This window comes from Pan troglodytes, chromosome 20 (genome assembly GCF_028858775.2).
Source record: "Pan troglodytes isolate AG18354 chromosome 20, NHGRI_mPanTro3-v2.0_pri, whole genome shotgun sequence".
Classification (NCBI taxonomy): Eukaryota; Metazoa; Chordata; class Mammalia; order Primates; family Hominidae; genus Pan; species Pan troglodytes.
Genome location: NC_072418.2, coordinates 60,899,840 through 60,917,041, shown reverse-complemented (window position 1 = coordinate 60,917,041; position 17,202 = coordinate 60,899,840). Strand labels below are relative to the sequence as shown.

General features: G+C 45.9%; 1 protein-coding gene across 3 annotated transcripts; it reads left to right on the top strand.

The window, feature by feature from the left end:
• Window positions 1–34: 34 nt before the first annotated feature.
• Window positions 35–16,291, top strand: C19H19orf18 (chromosome 19 C19orf18 homolog). Of its 3 annotated transcripts, none has more exons than XM_016936977.4 (6): window positions 35–279; window positions 388–492; window positions 2,071–2,112; window positions 7,960–8,062; window positions 13,184–13,344; window positions 16,011–16,291. In XM_016936977.4, the coding sequence occupies exons 1-6, from the start codon at window positions 159–161 to the stop codon at window positions 16,124–16,126; spliced, it is 648 nt and encodes a 215-aa protein (XP_016792466.2). In that variant the 5' UTR covers window positions 35–158; the 3' UTR covers window positions 16,127–16,291. The 3 variants fall into 3 exon arrangements, with proteins under 3 accessions (XP_016792466.2, XP_054529828.1, XP_054529829.1); XM_054673854.2 differs by having other exon boundaries at window positions 70–279; window positions 13,184–13,284; XM_054673853.2 differs by lacking the exon at window positions 2,071–2,112 and having other exon boundaries at window positions 60–279.
• The last annotated feature ends 911 nt before the right edge of the window (window positions 16,292–17,202 follow it).

The window sequence follows — 17,202 nt, the reverse complement described above, 5'->3', positions numbered from 1 at the left end:
GCAAGGACTGACCTCACACTGGTGGCTCCAAGTCACTGCCCAAACATTCTGAAGGGAGTAGAACGTCTTGATTCCTCAGATAAATAGAGGACAGATGCTGGACTGTAGCTAAGTATTTCCTTTCATCTACGGGATAAAATACTGATAATTTGAGAGTGATGGACAAGGTTCAGAGTGGTTTCCTCATTTTGTTTTTGTTTTTAATGGAATGCCAACTTCATTTATGCTTGCCGTATGCAGATGGACTCCATCCCACTGGAAACATAACAGGCTTACCAGGTAGCTTCAACCACTGGTTTTATGTGACTCAGGGAGAATTGAAAAGCTGTTTCAGGGGAGATAAAAAGAAAGTAATTACATTTCACCACAAAAAGTTTTCTTTTCAAGGCAGTAAACGGTCACAACCACCCAGAAACATCACCAAAGAGCCCAAAGTGTTCTTTCATAAAACCCAGTTGCCTGGGATTCAAGGGGCTGCCTCGAGATCCACGGGTGAGTCATTGAATTCCTCATTCAGTGAAGTGAGAATCATAGCCTGGAGTCCTCTTATCTGCCATGTGAATGTGTACTGTGTGCTTGTTGGTAGAAAGGTCCATAAAATAGAGTATAATTAGATAAACATTTGCTTGGAAATTAGATCTTACGCTCTTCACTCTCTGTTAACTGCTTTCTCTTTAGGGATTGCCACTTTCTTCTCTTTCTTTTTCATTTCATTTTAATAAGCGCACACAAAAACCTTGATCCCATCCAGATTACACAGGTGTGCCTGTCTGACTTGAATTTGGTGCACATTTGGCAGTAGAGCATGCAAGTCTAGACACAGAAGGTTTGTGAGTGTACAGAATTCTTTTTTTTTTTTTTTTTTGAGACAGAGTCTTGCTCTGTCGCCCAGGCTGGAGTGCAGTGGCGCGATCTCTGCTCACTGCAAGCTCCGCCTCCTGGGTTCACACCATTCTCCTGCCTCAGCCTCCCAAGTAGCTGGGACTACAGGCACCCGCCACCATGCCCAGCTAATTTTTTGTATTTTTAGTAGAGACAGGGTTTCACTGTGTTAGCCAGGATGGTCTTGATCTCCTGACCTCGTGATCCGCCCGCCTCGGCCTCTCAAAGTGCTGGGATTACAGGCATGAGCCACCATGCCCAGCCGAGAATTCGTTATAAGCATTTTCTATGGTTCCCTTCTAATTTGAGTACTAGAGGATGTTTGTTTATCTTACAACAGCAAAACCAACCCCGACAATCTTTGAAGCTCAGCAACCCTTTGTGGAGATATATGATGCTTGTAAATAATCTCCATTCCATGCAAGGGAAATGCTGTCTGTGTGATACATTTGCATGTAATTTGTGTCCGAGGAAAGGACACTATTGTTGGTTCCCTGGCCTCTCTGCCTGGCTCTCTGATCCTTTTTTTTTTTTTTTTTTTTTTTTTGAGACGGAGTCTCGCTCTGTCACCCAGCTGGAGTGCAGTGGCGCAATCTCGGCTCACCACAACCTCCACCGCCGGGTTCAAGCAATTCTCCTGCCTCAGCCTCCTGAGTAGCTGGGACTACAGGCGCGTGCCACCATGCCCAGCTAATTTTTGTATTTTCAGTAGAGACGGGGTTTCACCATGTTGGTCAGGCTGGTCTCGAACTCCTGACCTCGTGATCTGCCTTCCTCGCTGGGATTACAGGCATGAGCCACTGTGCCCAACCCTTGCTGACCTTCTAATGAGGTCGTAGCCCCTTCAACTCGAAGTCTCTCCAGGTCCTTAATTTGGGCAGAGATTTCTCAACTTGTATGACTGCAAAAGGAGACCAGAAACCAAAAGTATCCTGTTCCTAAAGGTCATTCTTCATGACAGGAAGCACCAGGTGCAAAAAGAACAGCAGGCTCACCAGGCTTCTGCAAATTAACCCACACATTGCTGCCAGGCATTGGGAGGAATGTATTAACACATCCCATCTTAGATATTTGGAAGCTGTGTGTTCGGCGTCCTTCTCTAATGCCAAGTTATTTCCTTGTTTTCCCAAGTTCATCTTAAACCATCTTAAAGTCTCTTCTTTTTGATCCCCTTTGATGGCCTTTTAGCTGCATCCCCTACGAACCCCATGAAATTCCTGAGGAATAAAGGTAAGTCAAGGGATCTGGGAGGGCGGGTGGACCCGCAACATTCCTGAAGCTGTCGTGATGTGTGGCTCCAGAGGGTGCCGGCTGGTCACCAAGGAGCCTGCACACGTGGTGCCTTCATGTGCATTAGACAAGGTGCCCCCTCTGGAGGGGGATGCGCAGTGACACCGCTTGGGGCAGGTGAGAAGGTGGCTCAACTCCACGGGCTGATGTTGTAGTGAGTAGAGCACAGGCTGTGTCTGAGATCTCTTTGTGGAACACACAAAATGCATGGGCACACACAGTGGCCCGGTCAGCAGCCTTTCTAGCAACTCTCCCCACTGTGGCTTGTCCTGGAACCTCCTCAACACCTCTCGCTTCAGAGTCCTCCAAAGCAGAAGGCACCTTGTGTCCTGCTGCTGCTCCCGCCCCAGAGCATCCTTCCTTCTCCTCTGCACATTTGCTAAGTGCCTGCAACAGGGCGGCTACTGAGTCAGCTCCCCCACCACCTACCCATCTCCACTGCTTTCACATGTAGCCAGCATTTGTTTTAATCACATATGCTGAGTGAGACATGCAGACACAGAAATGACTGTCATGAAGGAAGAAGCCTGATACTCACGGGTCCCTAGAAGCAGGAGGCCACACAAGGAAGCACCAGGGTCGGTCAGAAGGCAAAGGGAGCCAGGAAAGTGTGAGCAAAAGCCTTTATTCTGGGCCGGGCGCGGTGGCTCATCCCTGTAATCCCAGCACTTAGGAAGGCCGAGGTGGATGAATCACTTGAGGTCACGAGTTCGAGACCAGCTTGGCTAACATGGTGAAACCCCATCTCTACTAAAAATACAAAAATTAGCCAGGAGTGGTGGTGGGCACCTGTAATCCCAGCTATTCAGGAGGCTGAGGCGGGAGAATCGCATGAACCTGGGAGGTGGAGGTTGCAGTGAGCTGAGATTGGGTCACTGCACTCTAGCCTGGGCAACAGAGCGAGGCTGTCTTTAAAAAAACAAAACAAAACAAAACTTTATTCTGGTTTTTACAGGAAGGCAGGTAGGGAAGGCGGGCTTGGGATCAGCTTCAGTGATTTGGTGGCTGTGGGGCATGGGGTATGTCCCTGGTTGTCTGGGACCTGGCCCTGGGGTGGTTGGGGGCAGGGGATGGTGGCCTGGAGCATGAGGGCTCCATAGAGATTGTTGGGGTGTAGGCTTTGGGTGTGTCGGCTTGCACATGAAAGGTGCACTTGCAGGCCAGGGTTTACTATCTTCAGGAATTGGCTGGACCTGGGAGGGCAGTCTCTTCAAGGGTCAGTTAAGGCCCCAAGATGTCAAAGTATCAGGAAATACAGAAAATAAAAAACGTGATGAATACATCCATCCACGCCAAACAGATTATCAATCTTCCTAAAGCTCAGCTATGACTGTTTCACCTGCCCATTGACACCACCATCACCAAAGCACAGAGCTTGAGTCCTGGCTGGGGTATCAAAGGCCTGCACACTGGTCCTTCTTTTGACACTAGCTCGTTTTGTGTGCTGGTGCTAGAAGGTCACTGAGACCTCTGCCACCCCTGAGCTTCAGGTCCCAGTTGTAGGTAGGATAGAGATGGGACAAAATTGTTTATCTAATAAAGTTGATGGTCCCGGTGCGGTACAGGCTCATGCCTGTAATCCCAACACTTTGGGGGGCTGAGGTGGTTAGATCACCTGAGGTCAGGAGTTTGAGACCAGCCTGGACAACATGGTGAAACCCCGTCTCTACTAAAAATACAAAAATTAGCTGGGCATGGTGGAGGGCACCTGTAATCCCAGCTACTCGGGAGGCTGAGGTAGGAGAACCCGGGAGGCTGAGGTTGAAGCGAGCAGAGATCGCGCCACTGCACTCCAGCCTGGCAACAGAGCGAGACTCTATATCAAAAAAAAAAAATTATATGGAAAGATGTCTACCTTACTCATAGTAAGAATTGTGCATTGAAACTGCCAAGCTTAAATAATGAAGTTCGACAAATATGATTAAGTACAGAGTTTATTTGAGCACAAAGCTTGAGGATGTCCACCCACGAGACACTGACTCCAAACTAATGGGGACAGCATTTCCAAAGAGGAGAAGTTACGGTTTCACTTATGTGTGCAGAGACTGACATTGTAGCAGGATTGTAACATTTTCCATATGAGACAAGTGCATAAGTTACAGCTATTTGATTGGTTATAGACGGCAACGTTCCAAGGAAGATTATTGCTCTGTGAGGAGGGGCAGCCATCTGAGGGGGCTCTCACAGCTGGCACCTCTTGATCTTCTTATTTACAGGAAAAAAGGCAGAAGTTGCCACTGCATCCTTGTGATTCAGGCTGCATAGCCACATTGCTCTCAAGTTCAGAGTAGTTCAAAGTTCCAACAGCTTTAAGTTTAAATTAGTTTAAGTTTGAATAATTTAATTTCATAAAACTACACTGTAATTCCAGTTTTCAGCTATCCTGTTGAAAGTGGGCAAAATGTCTCATAACTGTATTGGCAAAGGAGCTGGGAAACATAATCTCATGTCTTGTTTGTAGGCTAGCAGTGAGCACAACTTCTAGAGAGGGCAATTGACAGTTCTCATAAAAACAATGCTATTACTTTTTTTTTTTTTTTTTGAGATGGAGTTTCAATCTTGTATCTTGTCGCCCAGCCTGGAGTGTAATGATGCGATCTCAGCTCTCCTGCCTCAGCCTCCTGAGTAGCTGGGATTACAGGCACCCATTACCATGCCCCGCTAATTTTGTGTTTTTAGCAGAGATGAGGTTTCACCATGTTGGTCAGGCTGGTCTCAAACTCCTGACCTCAGGTGATCCACCCGACTCGGCCTCCCAAAGTGCTGGGATTACGGACATGAGCCACCATGCCTGGCCAAGGTGCTTACTTTGTTTTTTTTCTTGGTTTTTTTTTTTTTTTTCTGTTTTTTTTTTTAAGACAGAGTCTCACTCTGTCACCCAGGCTGGAGTGCAATGGCGCCATCACGGCTCACTGCAACCTCCACCTCCTGGGCTCAAGTGATTCTCCTGCCTCAGCCTCCCAAGCAGCTGGGATTACAGGTGTGCACCACCACACCCGGCTAATTTTTGCATTTTTAGTGGAGATGGGGTTTCACCATGTTGGCCAGGCTGGTCTTGAACTCCTGACCTTGTGATCCGCGCACCTCGGCCTCCCAAAGTGCTGGGACTACAGGCATGAGCCACCGCACCCGGCTGGCAATTACTTTTTAACCTAGAGTGTTGAAATATACCTGGGGGATTTATTTTAATCAGTTATGGCAAGACTCCCAGACATGCAAATGATCTTCATGAAGGAAAGTTTATACTTATAGATTCCTGGAAACAGGAGACATGGCTCACCACACAGGGGTACACCGGTAACCTCAGGAAGCACAGGGAGTGAGGGTGAGCGAGGCCCCCGCCTCTACTGGGGTTTCTGAGGGAAGGAATGGGTGAGGCATGGCAGGTACTCTGAGCAAATGTAGATTTGAATAGTTTTGGTAAATCATAGGGATGGTTTCTAGTTGTCCAGTATTTGGCCCTGGGGTGATTTGGGGCAGGCAGGGAGAGATTGGCTTATTGTGTGAGTTTGAAAAGGAGATGGTTGGGGTGTGGGCTGTGGATTGGTTGGTTTGTATTTCAAAGGTGTGCTTGTAGGGGAGTCATCCGCTGTCTCTAGGAAATAGCTAGCCCTGGGAAGGGAGGTCTCCAGGATTAAGGCCCCAAATGCCAGAGCATCAGGAATATGGAAAATAAGAAAATATAATAAATACACCCAGCAATTCCATTTCTAGTAAATTTTATTAAAAATATGCTATTCATTTTCCTAGTCTATTTCTCCCATCCTGCTTGGTGACTTTCTCATATATTTCTCTAGCTCTGTAAATATCTCAATGTATTCTACCCCAGCCTTGCTCTCCCAGAATGACCTTGTTTGCCTCCTTCACAAACAAAATACAAGCAGTTAAAAGACAGTATCCACACCCTCCTGTCTACCAGCAATCACACCTCCTTTCTCTGTCTCTTGCTGGAAATTGAACCGTTCCATGCCAAGGCTGGCCTGTGTCCCAGCTTCCATCCTCTTAGGCCAACTCAAGGACTTTCCTGACAATTCCCTCTCCCTTTCCTGCATGCTCTGGTCTGAATGCTGGTGTCCCCCAACCCCATATTCATGTATTGAAATCCTAACCCCAAAGGTGAGGATATTAGGAGTTGGGGCCTTTAGGAGGTGATGCGGTCTTGAGGGTGGAACCCCCACGATTGGGAATAGCACCCTTACAGTAGAAGTCACAGAGAGCTATCTCACTCCTTCCACCCTGTGAGGACACAACAAAGAAGGCACCCTCTGTTGAACCAGAAAGTGAACCCTCGCCAGCCACCAAAGCTGCTGATGCCTTGATCTGGGACTTCCCAGCCTCCAGAATTGTGAGAAACCAATGTCCGTTGTTTCTTTGTTTCTTTTTCTTTTTCTTTTTGTTTTTTTGAGACAGAGTCTCGCTCTGTTGCCCAGGCTGGAGTGCAGTGGCACGATCTCGGCTCACTGCAACCACCACCTCCTGGGTTCAAGTGATTCTCCTGCCTCAGCCTCCTGAGTAGCTGGGATTACAGGCGTGTGCCACCATGCCCAGCTAATTTTATTTTGTATTTTTATTAGAGATGGGGTTTTGCCGTGTTGGTCAGGCTGGTCTCAAACTCCTGACATCCTGATCCACCTGCCTTGCCTCCCAAAGTTTTTTTTTTTTTTAAGACAGGGTTTCATTCCCGTCACCCAGGCTGGAGTGTAATGGCGCAATCTCACCTCCCTACAACCTCCCACTCCCTGGCTCAAGCAATTCTCCTGCCTCAGCCTCCTGAGTAGCTGGGATTACAGGCACCTGCCACCGCACCCGATGAATTTTTGTATTTTTGTAGAGTTGGGGTTTCACAATGTTGCCCAGGCTGGTCTTGAACTCCTGAGCTCACGTGATCTGCCCACCTTGGCCTCCCAAAGTGCTGGGATTACAAGAGTGGGCCACCACACCTGGCTGTGTCTGTTGTTTCTAAGCCACCAAACCTGTGGTGTTTTGTTACAGCAGCCAGAATGAACTGGCACCGTAGTATCACGATTCACTCTTTCATTCCCATTCACGAACATGCTGCCAGTGTTCACATCTTAAAAAACAAAATCCATCTCTCGATCCCTTAGACTCCTCCAGGAGCTGTGCCCATTTCTCTTCTTTCTTTTATACAAAGTTCCCCAAAATAATTTTCAAAATTCATGGTCTACAGTTACTTTCTTCTCACTCCCTCCTGAAACTGCTTCAGTTGTGTCCCCACCACACAGCTAATATGGCCTCTGCCCAGGTCTCTAGTGACCTCTTGGATGCCCGATCCAATGGTCTGTTTTCAGTTTTCTTTCTTTTTTTTTTTTTTTTTGAGACGGAGTTTCACACTGTTGCCCAGGCTGGAGTGCAGTGGCATGATCTCGGCTCACTGAAAATCTAACTTCAGTATTTTCTAAAATTAAGAATCCTAGCCTGAGCAACATGGCAAAATCCCATCTCTACAAAAACACAAAAAAATTAGGCAGGTGTGGTGGCGCATGCCTGTGGTGCCAGCTACTTGGGAGGCTGAGGCAGGAGAATTGCTCGGACCTGGGAGGCGGAAGTTGCAGTGAGCTGTGATCATGCACTGCACTCCAGCCTGGGTGATAGAGCGAGACTCAGTGTCAAAAAAGAAAACAAAACAAAAAAAAAAAACAAAACAAAAAAGCTATTTTTTAAAGTGTTTCTGGTTTTGACTTCATTCCCCTCTGTAAGGACAAATATATTAACTGAAAGACATAGCTAAAATGAACATTTTTGAGCACTTCTTTTCTTTCTTTTTAGCAATAATTCGGCATAGACCTGCTCTTGTTAAAGTAATTTTAATTTCGAGCGTAGCCTTCAGCATTGCCCTGATATGTGGGATGGCAATCTCCTATATGATATAGTAAGTATCTGCTAAGTAATATCTGCTGTCCTTAAATGAGACATAACAAGTCAACTGATTATTATTTAATGTCAAAGGATGATGATGATACATCTTATAATTGCTAAAGTATTGGTCATTATAAATTTCCAGATTAGTGTTTTTCAACATGTGGATTGTACTCATGTTGAGGCATGATACACATGAAAAAAAAAGAAAGAAAGACACAGGACAGAATACAATTCAGCAGAATAGAAAATATTAGAAAATATTACGCCGGGTGCGGTGGCTCACGCTTGTAATCCCAGCACTTTGGAAGGCCGAGGCGGGTGGATCACGAGGTCAGGAGATCGAGACCATCCTGGCTAACACGGTGAGACCCCGTATCTACTAAAAATACAAAAAATTAGCCGGGCGTGGTGGCGGGTGCCTGTAGTCCCAGCTCCTCGGGAGGCTGAGGCAGGAGAATGGTGTGAACCCGGGAGGCGGAGCTTGCAGTGAGCCGAGATCGCGCCACTGCACTCCAGCCTGAGTGACAGAGTGAGACTCCGTCTCAAAAAAAAAAAAAAAAAAAAAAGAAAAGAAAATATTACTTAAAGTATTAATGTAAAAGGCTGATTTTTAAACTTTTCAGATACATGTGAGACATGCACACACACAGAGACACACGGTTGTGAAATAAAATATATTTCTTACTGGGAGTCACGATCAAAAATGCTTGAAAGACACAGTTTGAGATGCTAGCATCCTCCCAAAATTCAGTATTTTATTTTATTTTATTTTTTCTACTTTTTTTGGAGGGGAGGGGATGGAGTTTCGCTCTTGTTGCCCAGGCTAGAGTGTAATGGTACGGATCTTGGTTCACTGCAACCTCTGCCTCCTGGGTTCAAGCAATTCTCCTGCCTCAGCCTCCCAAGTAGCTGGGATTACTGCAGGCATACGCCACCATGCCAGGCTAATTTTGTATTTTTAGTAGAGATGGGGTTTCTCCATGTTGGTCAGGCTGGTCTCGAACTCCAGACCTCAGGTGATCCGCCCACCTTGGCCTCCCAGTGCTGGGATTAAAGGTGTGAGCCACCATTCCCAGACCCCAGAATTTGGTATTTTAAAATAAACTTGAGGCCGGGTGTGGTGGCTCATGCCTGTAACCCCAGCACTCTGGGAGGCTGAGGCGGGTACATCACCTGAGGTCAGGAGTTCAAGACTAGCCTGGCCAATATAGTGAAACCCCGTCTCTACTAAAAATACAAAAATTAGCTGGGCGTAGTGGTGGGCAACTGTAATCCCAGCACTCTGGGAGGCTGAGGCGGGTACATCACCTGAGGTCAGGAGTTCAAGACTAGCCTGGCCAATATAGTGAAACCCCGTCTCTACTAAAAATACAAAAATTAGCTGGGCGTAGTGGTGGGCACCTGTAATCCCAGCTACTTGGGAGGCTGGGGCAGGAAAGTTGCTTGAACCTGGGAGGCAGAGGTTGCAGTGGGCAGAGATCACGCCATTGCAATTCAGCCTGGGCGACAAGAGCAAAACTCTGTCTCAAATAATAAATAAATAAATAAATAAATAGAACTTGCTACTCTGGAAGGAATCTCAATAGTGCACACCAGAAAAGAGCGACCACTCTCCCTTTCACTAGAAATGTGTCAGTGCAGTCTGGGGTGATAGCAGCTTTGTGGGAAGATACGTCACCGTCTTCGCAAATAAAGCTTGGGGTCAAGCTGTTTTGAGTGATGTAATCATTTTGAAATTCACGGTAGAAAAAGGTGAGACACACTGTGATCTCATGCGGTTCTGACCAAACCAACAGATTCTGACTCCTACTGTATGATTCCGTGCTAGGATTCCATTGTATCCCACCAGAAACAGCTTGAGAAGTACAAAATTACTTGCTTCGTTGAATTAAGTATGAAAACAAGATATATTGCCATGTGTGAGATATTTTTTGAGGCAGCTATGTTAAGACCACCTTGGAGTAGGTCACATGAAGGCAAAGTGACATTAAAGGTAAAAGGGGAAAAATTTTGCTAATGAGAGTGTAACCTGCGTGCTTGGTTGTGGGTTATCTCCACTACATCCGCTTAATTTATGTAAATGTATAGGCCGGGGGCATTGGCTCACGCTTGTGATCCCAACACTTTGGGAGGCCGAGGCGGGTGGATCCCTTAAGCTCAGGTGTTTGAGACCAGCCTGGGCAACATGGTGAAACCGCGTCTATACAAAAAATACAAAAATTAGCCAGGTGTGGTAGCACGCACCTGTAGTCCCCGCTACTCAAGAGGCTGAGGTGGGAGGATGGCTTGAGCCCTGGGGGTGGAAGTTGTAGTGAGCTGAGATCGCACCACTGTACTTCCTCCTGGGCGACAGAGTGAGACCATGTCTCAAAAACAAAAATTATGTAACTGTAGCTTCTGTATATTTCATTATTATAACAAAACTATTAATAAATATAAAGTTTTGTAATGCAACTCAGTAAAACATATCTCCTGGACACTCAGTGTTGAATTGAGTTGCTGAGCTAGTCAATTCTTATTGTTTTCACATTTGTATTAGCACTAAGCTATAGTGGAGCCTGGGGCCAAAACCAAAACCAAAACGAAAACAAACAAAAAAAACAAAACCACCTGTTCAAAAGTACAAGTTTTATGTAATTTTTAGTGGTTCATTTTTTCCAGAAGTAGATTTTGAAAATACTATTGGTAAGTTTGCTTTTATTTAAACCAGGAAAGTAAAATTACAATTAATTTTGTTTAGGGTAGAGATAAAATATTTATTTTTATTTTTATTTTTTTAGAGACAGAGTCTTGCTCTGTTGCCCAGGCTGGAGTGCAGTGGCGTCATCTCAGCTCACTGCAAGCCCCGCCTCCCAGGTTCACGCCATTCTCCTGCCTCAACCTCCCAAGTATCTGGGACTACAGGCACCTGCCACCACGCCCGGCTAATTTTTTTTTGTATCTTTAGTAGAGACGGGGTTTCACCATGTTACCCAGGATGGTCTCGATCTCCTGACCTCGTGATCCGCCCGCCTCGGACTCCCAAAGTGCTGGGATTACAGGCATGAGCCACTGTGCTTGGCCTAGATAAAATATTTAAACTTAATGTTGTGACTTTTCATACACCAGTTTTCAATTATTAAATATATTCTGAACTTCTTAAGTGTTTTGGAAAAGAATAAGCATTTAAAAATACATTAAAACGTGTATAGGGACTCACACCTTTCCTTTTGACTCAAGCTCCCCTGTGGTTTAGCACAGCACTGTTGGATCCTATCTCTGTTTACAATCTTGATATTTGGTATATCCTGGATTTTTTTTTTTTTTTTGCTTCATTTCAATTTTTAAAAATACTGAGTTAAGGGCCGGGCGCGGTGGCTCACGCCTGTAATCCCAGCACTTTGGGAGGCCAAGGTGGGCGGGTCACCTGAGGTTGGGAGTTCGAGACCAGCCTGACCAACATGGAGAAACCCCATCTGTACTAAAAATACAAAAAAATTAGCCAGGCATGGTGGCACATGCCTGTAATCCCAGCTACTCGGGAGGCTGAGGCAGGAGAATCACTTGAACCTGGGAGGCAGAGGTTGTGGTGAGCCAAGATCGCGCCATTGCACTCCAGCCTGGGCAAAAAGAGCAAAACTCCATCTGCAAAAAAAAAAAAAAAAAAAAAAAATTGAGTTAAAATACTCATCTTCATTTTTCACTGTTTGGGGTACCTCCTTACATTTCGCACTGAGGCGAGCACCTCCCTTTTGTCACTCAAATCTTGCTCCTGTCCCAGCCTTTTGAGCAAGAAAAACAAAAAATAAGCTAACCCTAAAAGTTTTTTGGTTTTTTTTTTGAGATGGAGTTTCACTCTTGTTGGCCAGGCTGGAGTGCAATGGCACCATCTCAGCTCTTTGCAACCTCCGCCTCCCAGGTTCAAGTGATTCTCCTGCCTCAGCCTCCCAAGTAGCTGGGATTACAAGCATGTGCCACCACGCCCTGCTAATTTTGTATTTTTTTAGTACAGACGGGGTTTCTCCATGTTGGTCAGGCTGGCCTCCAACTCCTGACTTCAGGTAATCTGCCCGCCTCGGCCTACCAAAGTGCTGGGATTACTGGCGTGAGCCACCGCGCCTGGCCCCTAAAAGTATTTTTTTAATACATAATTCACACAGTACTGGGAAGGTAAGTATGTTAGGAAAACACTGTCATCCATTTCCACACCAAACAGAAATAGCTGTTCAGTGATCCACTTCCAGGATTGGACCTACAGTGAGGTAGAAAAATCAGTAACACCCATTCTGTCCTATTTTGTTCATCACGGATTTCTTGGCATTAATTTTTATTTTGTAAAATATTACACTGAAACATGATTATGGCCGGGCACAGTGGCTCACACCTGTAATTCCAGTGTTTTGGGAGGCCAAGGAGGAAAGACAGCTTGAGCCTAGGAGTTTGAGACCATCCTGGGCAACATAGCAAGACCCAATTTCTAAAAAAAAAAAATACAAAAATAATTAGCCGGGCATGGTGCCATGAGCCTGTGGTCCCAGCTACTTAGGAGGCTGAGCAGGGAAGACTGTTTGAACCCAGGAGTTTGCAGCTGCAGTGAACCATGATTGTATCAGTTCACTTCTAGCCTGGGTGACAGAATGAGACCCTGTTCCAAAGAAAGAAAGAGAGAAAGGGAGAGAGAAAGAGAAAGGGAGAGAGACAGAGAGAGAGAGGGAAAGAGAAAGGGAGAGAGAGAGAGAGAAAGGGAAAGAAAAAGGAAAGAAAAGGAAGGGAGGGAGGAAGGAAAGAGAGGAAAGAAGAAAGAAAAAGAAAAAAGAAAAAGAAAAAGAAGAGAAAGGAATGGAAAGAAAGATGATTTGTTTGATTATGGATTTTTTGTCAACACCTTAAGTTTGGAACCCAATGTGAGTGCCTTGTTCACGTCTAGTCCTGGCTTTGATCCATGCTTTGGGATGATCGGAGTTACTCCTTACTCCAGGAAATGGCCTGACCATGTAGACAGTTGAGAGCTGACCATGATTAGTCTGGTTTCAAAGTCTTATGTCTGCACCCACTCCACAAGCGACTCCTTTCCCGTCAAAAAGTGGCATGGTTGAGAAATGAATTATTCATCATGAAAACTGCTTCTAAATTCATTTATATCATTCTCCAGTCGACTGGCACAGGCTGAGGAAAGACAACAGCTCGAGTCACTTTATAAGAACCTCAGGATACCGTTATTAGGAGATGAAGAAGAGGGCTCAGAGGACGAGGGTGAGTCCACGCACCTACTTCCAGAGAACGAAAAGGAGCTGGAAAAGTTCATCCACTCAGGTAGTGTGACCTGTCAGAGCTATTTGCAGGAAAGCCAAGCTGGCAGCGGCAGCTTGCGTTTCTTTTCTTTCTTTCTCAGCGGTGGCTTGCATTTCTTTTCTTTCTTTCCTTCCTTCCTTCCTTCCTTTCTTTCATTTTTTTTTTAAGACGGGCTCTTACTCTGTAGCCCAGGCTGGAGTGCAGTGGCGCGATCTCTGCTTACTGCAAGCTCCGCCTCCCAGACTCACGCCATTCTCCTGCCTCAGCCTCCCGAGTAGCTGGGAGTACAGGCGCCCGCCACCATGCCCGGCTAATTTTTTGTATTTTTAGTAGAGACAGGGTTTCACCATGTTAGCCAGGATGGTCTCGGAAGGCAGCTATGCTCACCACTATACCACCAACGCTCGGGTGCCAGGATGGTCTCGATCTCCTGACCTCGTGATCCGCCCGCCTCGGCCTCCCAAAGTGCTGGGATTACAGGCGTGAGCCACCGTGCCTGGCCTGTGGCTTGGTTTTCAAAGGCAAAGATAAGTGGGAGTTAAGGGAGTTTGAAGTAAGAGAGACAAATATTCACAGCCACACTTACGGAAATGAACCTTTCTCATCAAATCTTACAGAGGGGTGAACAGCTGTGGGGTTGCTAAGTTCCTTTTGCAGGGCAATTCCACGGATCTAACAGAGTTCAGGAAACAAACTTTTCCCAGCACAAAACATGTTTCCGTTAAACATACTCATTACCGTGATGTTATCCTGCATTCAGAACACAGACACGCAGATGTTTCACCTGCACCATCTGTCTCCATCTGACGTGAAAATGGGATCCAGACCCACAAAATAGAGGTCACTACCCCAGGGTAAAATTTCCCAGCATGCCATGCCCACCACAGACATGTTCTGCTGTCCTTGTGAGAAGAGGGTGAAATTGATTATTTAAAACTGATTTTGTAGAAGTTCTTTTTTTTTTTTTTTTTTTTTGAGGCGGAGTCTTGCTCTGTCACCCAGGCTGGAGTGCAGTGGCACGATCTCCGCTCACTGCAAGCTCTGCCTCCCAGGTTCACGCCATTCTCCTGCCTCAGCCTCCCGAGTAGCTGGGACTATAGGCACCCGCCACCACGCCCAGCTAACTTTTTGTATTTTTAGTAGAGACGGGGTTTCACCGTGTTAGCCAGGATGGTCTCGATCTCCTGACCTTGTAATCCACCCACCTCAGCCTCCCAAAGTGCTGGGATTACAGGCATGAGCCAATGCACCCTGCCTGTAGAATGTATTTTATTTATTTATCTTTTTTTTTGAGACAGAGTCTCCCTATGTCACCCAGGCTGCAGTGCAGTGGCGAAATCTTGGCTCACTGCAACCTTTGCCTCCTGGGTTCAAGCAATTCTCCTGCCTCAGCCTCCCGAGTAGCTGGGATTACAGGCGTGCACCATGACCCCTGGCTAATTTTTGTATTTTTAGTAGAGACGGAGTTTCACCAGTTAGCCAGGCTGGTCTCGAACTCCTGACCTCAAGTGATCCACCCGCCTCGGCCTCCCAAAGTGCTAGGAGTACAGGTGTGAGCCACCGCTCCTGGCCTTTTTTTTTCTTTTTTCTTTTTTCTTTTTTTTTTTTTTGAGACAGAGTTTCACTATGTCACCCCGGCTGGAGTGCAGTGGTGCAATATCAGCTCACTGAAGCCTCAACCTCCTGGGCTCAGTTAATCCTCCCACCTCAGCCTCCTGAGTTGCTGGGACTACAGGTGCATGTCACTATGCCGGGCTCATTTTTATTTGTGGTTTCTTTTTGAGATGGAGTCTCGCTCTGTTGCCCAGGCTGGAGTGCAGTGGTGTGATCTTGGTTCACTGCAACCTCCGCCTCCTGGGTTCAAGTGATTCTCATGCTTCAGCCTCCCGAGTAGCTGGGATTACAGGCACACGCCACCACGCCTGGCTCATTTTTGTATTTTTAGTAGAGATGGGGGTCTCACCATGTTGGCCAGGCTGGTCTCGAACTCTTGACTTCAAGTGATCCGCCCTGTTCAGCCTCCCAAAGTCCTGGGATTACAGGCATGAGCCACTGCGCCGGGCTAGTTTTTGTATTTTTAGTAGAGACAGTTTTCACCATGTTGCCCAGGTTGGTCACAAACTCCTGGGCTTAAGAGATCTTCCCGTCTTGGCCTCCCAAAGTGCTGGGATTATAGGTGTGAGCCACTGAGCCCAGCCTAGAAGTTCTGAGATTCGTGGGTACCTGTTTAAAAAATTCTAGAGAGAAAACTATAGAGAGTGTAGTGTGTGATTCAGACATACTAACCATCCTCACATCGACTCACTCTCTAAAAACTCCGGACATAGCCAGAAAGAGGCAGAACAGCCATAGCAGGAGAGATCACTGATGCTCACTGAGGCAGAGGACTTTGTCATAACCTGTAGAAAACATTTTCCCAATGTCTCTTTACCACATTGGATTATAAATTTTCTACATTCTTCTTCTTCTTTTACTGGGCATTTATACAACTTGAATACAAAATATGGGAAAATAATTTTAAAATTTAATTTTCACCATCCTTGTCAGACAAATAACATTCATTATGAATCCTCTGAAAATTCCACTGTTGGTACCTCTATTTTTCCAGGCTTTTTCCCTCACCCCTTTTGTCTCCATTTTTATTCCTCACTTATTACTATCTCAATAACATCATTTCTACATTTTAGTTATTATATCAAAAAGAAGCAAAAATATTAAGAAGAAACTGAGGGAAGAGCAAAACTCAGTAACAGAAAACAAAACAAAGAATGCGTCACATAATGGAAAAATGGAAGACTTGTGAACGCAGACGACAGAGGTGCCGGCTGAGGCAGAGGAGAAACTATGGGGGTGCTGGGAGACTGAGCCTGTGGGCGTGGCTTGCTCCCAGAGAACCTTATGGAAGAGGACATCAAAGAAAGAAATGCCAGACCTGTATCCCAGAAAATAAAGCCACATGATATAGCAACTCTTGCTTATTGGCTCTCATAGTTGAATAATAATTATAACTTAATTGGAAAATAGAAAAGAATCCAACTTTGTTAAGGGTTAAGAGAACTTGTCAGGATTTTCTTCTCTTGCTCCTGACCAGAAATACCGCACAAGTAGTTTTGGGGGGCCATCTCCCAGACTAGCCAGGGAATAGCTTTCATGAAGCAAAACTTTCCTGGTGAGATTACCTGTCGGCTCCATACCTTGTTTCCTTTGTACACATGAGGAAACTGAGGAGGTTAAAATAAATATGACCCCGGATTAAAACACACTCATCATTAGTCAGGCATGGTGGCATGCGCCTGTAATCCCAGCTACTCAGGAGGCTGAGGCAAGAGAATCGCTTGAATCCGGGAGGCGGAGTTTGCAGTGAGCCGAGGTCGCGCCACTGCACTCCAGCCTGGTTGACGGAGCAAGATCCTGTCTCAAAAATTAATTAAATAAAATAAATAAATAAAATAATTAAATAAAATAAGTAAAACACACTCATCCAGGCCAGTCATGATGGCTCATGCCTGTAATTCCAACACTTTGGGAGCATGAGGCAGGCAGATTGCTTGAGTCCAGGAGTTCAAGAGCAGCCTGGACAACATAGTGAGTCCCCGTCTCCACACAAAAAAGAAGTACACACTCATCGCCGTCAGGTTCCAGCTCTCTTGAGGGAAACAGGCCCACAGGCAAGGAGCTAAGAAACACGGCCAGAGGTAGCAAGTGGACACCAAGGGCTGTGGGAATGCAAAGAGGCAAGAGTGAGTGAAATAGTGCAGCTGTTTTGGAAAACAATCTGACGGTTCCTCAGAAAGTTAAACATAGAGTTACTGTATGACCCAGCAAGTCCACTCCTAGGTATACATGCAAGAGAACTGAAAACACATGTACACACAAAAA

Coding starts and splice junctions, on each gene's coding strand:
- C19H19orf18 (XM_016936977.4), top strand. CDS start 159: ATGGACAAGGTTCAGAGTGGTTTCCTCATTTTGTTTTTGTTTTTAATG. Junction 280..387: donor AAACATAACAGGCTTACCAG/GTAGCTTCAACC, acceptor TTTCTTTTCAAG/GCAGTAAACGGTCACAACCA. Junction 13,345..16,010: donor GGAAAAGTTCATCCACTCAG/GTAGTGTGACCT, acceptor TCTACATTTTAG/TTATTATATCAAAAAGAAGC.